At 45.6% G+C, this 6,228-nt stretch overlaps 1 protein-coding gene across 6 annotated transcripts in view; it reads right to left on the bottom strand.

The window, feature by feature from the left end:
- The window catches only part of MICU1 (mitochondrial calcium uptake 1), a 105,781-nt gene continuing 99,553 nt past the window's right edge, over positions 1–6,228 (bottom strand). For all 6 annotated transcript variants that reach the window (XM_055719640.1, XM_055719643.1, XM_055719642.1 and 3 more), the window contains 2 exons: positions 2,786–2,875; positions 1–904 (listed from right to left, as the gene is read on the bottom strand). In XM_055719640.1, the coding sequence (XP_055575615.1) occupies positions 744–904; positions 2,786–2,875 (251 nt within the window). In that variant the 3' untranslated portion in view covers positions 1–743. The remainder of the gene's footprint in view (positions 905–2,785; positions 2,876–6,228) is intronic.

The raw sequence follows: 6,228 nt of genomic DNA, 5'->3' as shown, positions 1-6,228 counted from the left end.
TTGTTGTGAGCAACATCTTTACGTGATACTTTTGAGAGGACAGCACTCAAAGAGATCTTTCAGCTCATTCCCGTTACAGAACGACAATTCCCCACAGAGCGCACTCCCCATTTAAAAAACACTAATTGGAGACCTCCCACAGCAAGTTGCTTACGCAAGGCAGGATGGGCAGAACAGCCAGTTGCTCCACTACTTTTAACTGCTCTTACACCAGAGGCAGCACCTCAGCTCAGGCAGCCCCTCTGTGAGTGCGCCTGTCCCATCCACCCCCTCTGACAGTCTGCAGGAGCACAGAGCATTTGGCTGATGGAAATCCTGGGCTGCTCCAGCCTCTGCTCCTAGGTCCCACCGGTATGCTCTATGCAGGAATCCCATGGCTTTTTCTTGGGAGCCATCTAAGAATGAAAATAAACCCTGGGCTGTTTTGTAGTAACGTTAAATAAAAGTGATTTGGGTGCAGCCCCATCAACTCGCTTGACACCCAACTGCAGGCAGGGCACATCATGAAGCGGAGGTGGCAGCACAAAGAAAAGTCCTTTTCTTTTTCCTGATAGGGCAATGTTAAGGGGCCAGTGGCAAGCAGAAGCTGTAAATAAAACAGGCTTTGATTTCTAACTTCGATTTACAAAAATCTCCTGTTATGAACAGTCTGGGCTTGCCAGAGCCTGATGCCACCCTGTAGGTGTCCTCAGCAATGGTGGCAGGGCTGATATGTGGAAGCTGAGCACTCCTCCCCGATCCCACTACTGCTTAGGCATGGTGAAGTCCCATGCTGTCTCCTGGGCGCATTTCCACATTGCCCGCATGAGTCGTGTGAAACCCATGTCCTTTGGCTTCTCCAAGCCCCTCATAAGGCGCTGCTTCATTATGGCAACAAACTCCTTGTTGCTCAGCTCGCCGTTCCCTGCAAGACAAAAGGAAAAAAAAACCATGAGAAACACTAAAACCCACCAACAACCTGCATGCACTAACTTTAAAGGGAAGCAGCCACAAGTGTCATTTCTCGCAGACACTGAGATCACGCTTGGCTTCAACCACCCAAAATATCCTGCTGAGCAAGGGTTGCCAAACCACAGCATTTAAATCCCAACCCTACGGATGCTGCCCTGTGTAGCCTGGCACCACTACGCCTTGCAGGGCCTGCAGTGCTGGGGCTTGAAGACAGAAAAACAAATGCAAAACAAATGCCCATGCACCCACAGGAAACTTCACTTTAAGTGATGTAGGAAATAATGGGAGCAGAGAGTAACAGAGCGCAGATTTAATGGAGTAGAAGGGAAGATTCACTGATCTAGTGAGGTTACCGAGAATTATGTCAACTAAATTTATGTTAAAAATAAGATTATAATGAAATAGCAAATTTTGCTCTGTAGTTGCTTAACCTCTGGGATTTTATTTGGGGCGCTGGTTGATCGGAGGGGAGGGCAGCAAGCCACGGTGCCATCGACAACCTGACACCTGCCTGCTGAGGGGCTGATGCCTTCCTGCCACGATGCCACACGTATCCTGTTGCTTGTTTTGCTCCCTTGCCAATGGTGCACAGCTGACAACACTGATTTTAGCTTTTAGGGAGCAGCATAGGAAAGCAACCCACCTTTGGGCACAGAATAAATGAGGGACATCAGCCCTCGAGAAACAAACCTGCCGGTGCCATCGGCTCCCCAGGACAAAGGAGAGGGAATCTCTCTGTCTCATACAGGGGATGACATCATTGTATTTCATGAACAAGTTTCTTCATTTGAGAGCTTTTTTCCTGCCTTACATCCAAATGCAAATCTGGGCAGCAAAATTCCAGCAAACTATCAAGGGCTAGTAAAACTCCCTCCAGTGCTGCACCGTTTTTTGATGCATGCACATCCATAAACACTGATAGAGTGAAAACACACCAAAAAAAGAGGTCTGCACCTGCATTTCCACTTGCCTCCTTCCTTACACAGACTCCCTCTGGCAACCACAGTCTTTCCCCCCAGAGGTTTGCTATCAAAATATTTAGCAGATTCTCCTATGAGAGGATGTAAACAGAGAATATTTGGCTATGCTTCAGTTTAATCTTCAGCCTGATCATCTGGCTTGAGGATTGCATTGGGAAGTGGCACTGAAGCAGAGAAAAATAAAACGAGATACAACCTTAGAAAGACGCAAAGAAGCAGGTGGGGGCTGAAACCAAGAGGGACAACAAGGAATAAAATAATTAAAGACATTTAAAAAATGTTCGCTTATATCAGAAAACAAACAGCTGTCTGTGCATCACTAGGGCCACTCAGAGCTGCCAGATCCTACTGACTGCTCGAGAAGCAGGATGCCAGCAGGGTCTCTGGTACCACTAATTCTCATTAAATTAACCTGAGACTGCTTCAGTGTGGCAACAAGCTATCCCAAAGCACTTGCATCCTCTGTGGGCCAGCAAAGAAACAAGCAGGGCACAGAGCTGCCGCTAATTAAGCTGATATTTGTCCAGACGCTGGAGGAAAAGTACCAGACAAGCTCATTTCCAACACTGGAGCACAATAGCTGATTTCATTAAACAAAATAAAGAGTTTTGTGGGAGAAAAAAAGAAGCTGTGCATGCCAAATGCTTGCATCCAGTGCTTTAAGATCAACATCTTGGAAACTGGGAACCATCAGATACCTTTCCTAGAAAGGCAGGAGCATCAGTACAAATCCATGGTCAAAGATCAGATGAGCCACAGCCATGTCAGTCTTTCCTGGTTGGCATTTCCCCCCTGTATTTCCTCCCCCTGGATCAAATCCTGCCCAGCCTGGCCAAGAGGTTGGGGTCACTCACCATCGCAGTCGAAGAGTGCAAACACCACGTCACACACATGGTCGGAGAGCTCCACCTTGGCCACTGTCCTGGCCACCTGCTGCATCGTCACTGCAACAGAGGAAGGGCACAAGGTTAGCAAGGTGTCATGATGGTGATCTGCCAACTGCACCAAATGCAGGCAGAGGAGCGGAAGACTTTTTTCCTCCCCAGAAGACCGCCTCAAAGAGGCTTGAAATAAGTTTCATCCCCAGCTCATTCAATACATGCCCCCAAACCAGGCTCCTCAAAGCCTTTGCCTTCCTACTGCAACACCACATGGGGTGTGGCAAGGCTGCTGGTGAGCACCCGTGTTCTGATACCTGTGTGTTCAAAATAAACTTTAAAACACTGAGTTGACATGGTTTTTTTCTCCCCCTTTGGTTACAAAATCAGAAGTGTCAGCACTACAGCAAACACAAGGTGGAAAACCTCTCCTGACAGGTTTGATCAACAAGGCAGCTCCTTCTGACCGTGTTGCAAAGATAATGCTCTGAACCAACTATTCCAACAGGTCGGGAACGAAACCGCCCAGTTTTCCTGTTAAGCAACCCGGGGCCAACAATTGCAGAACAAACCCATCCACCCTCCCTGCAACAGGCTTTGCAGCCAGCAGACAAGATTAATCTTGCAATAAAATAAAGAGCTGTAATGAATTTTTACTTGCCCCCCAACCCCCCTGCCCCCAGACTGGCAGCTGAGCCCATCAGTAAAGGAGTAAGTGGTACTGTAGTTTTACTCATGCCTCTAGAACTAAAGAGCCATCCACGGAGCTATCAAACTGGCAGGGTTATGCAGTAGAGTTTGCTGCATAAGGGGAAACACGCCCCACCTCACTGGGGCTGGTTTAGCTCTTTCCCCTATATGTATGTGTGTGCATCTGGCTGCTCTCTGGTCTCCCTTTGACTATTGCAAACTGAAGGAATGAGGGGAGATAAGAGCAGCTGAGTTGTCACCATTTGTCAGGGTTAAAACACCCTGTTCTCTTCCAGATACTCAATAAAACGTAAGGGTTTTGCATGAATGCGAGCGTAATTTAAGTTCAATCACTTCCCTACAAAGCCTGACCCAAGGAAACCTTGTCTGAAGACACTGCACCACGGCAGTGAGCCCACAGCAACTGGGATGAACCTTTAGCTGTGGAGTTGGCAAGGCAAAAGAGGGAAGTGGTGTGACACAATCAGATTGAAACCAAAAAAAAAAAAAAAAAAGCTCCGCTTTCATCCTTCTGGGTTCATGCACTCTAGTCCTTTTGCAGAGCTATTGGCCCTTCAGAAATTTCAAAGGGTTGCATGTCAGAAAGGAAAAAATAAGCACCTATCTATACTGTAATTGGATTTATTAGAAACCACATAAAGTGTTTCTAACGGGATTATTTTTTCCCCCCATGAATGTTCAAGACTATTGGTTTCCTCCATCCCATTTCTGCTCCTCTGAGTGAGGTTTGGTGTTTCTGAGGAGGAATCCACAGCGATCATTAGGTCCTTTTCCCCTATAAAATCCCTCCTTTTACTAAATAATGCAGGAGAAAACTGAAATTAAACAAAAGGTTGATTAAAATATATATAATCTCAAGTAGGCACCTGCTGTTTGCCTGTAATTATTCATTTTGAATTAAAATCCTCTCCTACATGACAGATAGCTCTGGTCTGCAGTTACTACTCTGTATTTTAGTTCTGTCACTGTAAGTCAGGATATGGCCACTGCTCCTGTGCGTGTCCTGCTGGCAGCCAGAGCCTGCTTTGGGGGCAGCAGAGGCAATGTAATCATTAAAGAAAACGTGAATTAATTTTGTTCCCGAATCTTGCCAGCTGAGTTGTGGGGAGACTGCTGTCTCTCCCCGCCCACCCACATCAACCAGGCTGCAGAATATACCGCATCATGCATGTGGCACAGCTCTCAAGAAAACCTAGTTAGCAAAGAAGACAAGGGAATTAATGCTTTAAGTGCAGGGACAGCCACCACGTCCCTGCATCCCTTTCTTTTCATCTCTCCTCTTCTTAATACGCACAAATTAGCCAGCAAAATGCAACACAACTGAATGAATGAACTGCAACACAAGCGAGCGGACGCATTAGATGGCAGCAGCCCACCAAAAAGGGCTTTAACAGTGTACCATTTAATTAGCTCACACTGACATCAAACACCAACAAATTCAATGACAAAGCTGCCTTCAGCTTTCCCCATTGGATCCGAGAGGGAGGGATGGATGGCCAGCATCACACATATCCCAAACCAGAGAGGGCAACTATAGATTGCACACGTATAATGAAGTATTTATAGGTCCTCTTTGATCTAACGCCATGAACACCGGAGCCAAATGGTGGATGGCATAATCCTTTTTACCAAGATACATGCCCTGCCTCTGGATTTTACATATGCCTTTGTAAAAGGTGCCTTTCCCCTCCCCAATTAAGCAATGCTTGTTCCCTAAATACACTCCTGGCTCCAGCCAGCTGCAAAATATGTGCTGTAACTCCTACCCGCCACATGCACTGCTGGGGGACTTCAGTAACATGTAAAGTTCAAGGGAAAATAAGAGGTTTAGGTAAAAGAAAAGAGTTTATCTAGACTTATTTCTCAGTTTATTTTTTCCCCAGAAAGTTCTTTTGCTGGGGAGACACTTTAAAACACCTCAACTTTGGCAACAGCAGAGGTTTTAAGTGCTGTAAGCCACCTCTTACCCAAGACCCACATCTTCAGAAAGCAAAAGCAAATCTGTATTTCCTCAGACAGCAACAACAAATTTCATTTAACTCCTCTTAAACGTAAATCTTCTTTCAAGGTGTTCAACCAAGCTTTGACACCATCCTCTCCTCTCGGGTACACCCTATTGAAGAAGTTATTTGCTGTAGTCTTGAAGGGGGAAAAAAAAAAAGAATTATGTCTTCAATTATAAAGTTATGTTTTCACCCCCCTCCTTCCATCTCTACAGGGTGTCACCTGATCCTTCCCTCCTCTTTGACATGTGCTTATTTATTTTTCATGGCCGGTTTTACCAGCTGTAATTTGTAGCCACCAGTTACTTCTTCCTCTCTTTATTAATCCCACTGTGTATGTGTCACCTCCATCACATTGTTCTTGCTCGATGCAAAAATTCTGCAAAATGTTATTTCACAGGAGCTGCATGACTGTGCTGTGCTCGGTAATGATTTTGTTGATTTTTAAGGAGTCATAAGGAAGGGAAAAGTGTCTCTGCTTTCCACTTTGATGCACACACTCCAGGCTGCAAGGTGTCTCAGTGAGGCAACTAAATATTGAAGTAAACCTCTCACCATAATTTCTTTACTGTTTTGCAAAATGAAATAGGTGCTGTCAGGGAAACATCTCCTAAAACAAAGCTTGTTCAGATTTGGGCATTTGGGATGGCTGCATCCATCTCTACATGGGAAAGTCTCCTAGATTTTATACCACTGAAAAACAGT

The sequence above is a fragment of the Falco cherrug genome, chromosome 9, assembly GCF_023634085.1.
Source record: "Falco cherrug isolate bFalChe1 chromosome 9, bFalChe1.pri, whole genome shotgun sequence".
Lineage (NCBI taxonomy): Eukaryota > Metazoa > Chordata > Aves > Falconiformes > Falconidae > Falco > Falco cherrug.
This window is presented reverse-complemented; position numbering and strand designations above follow the sequence as displayed.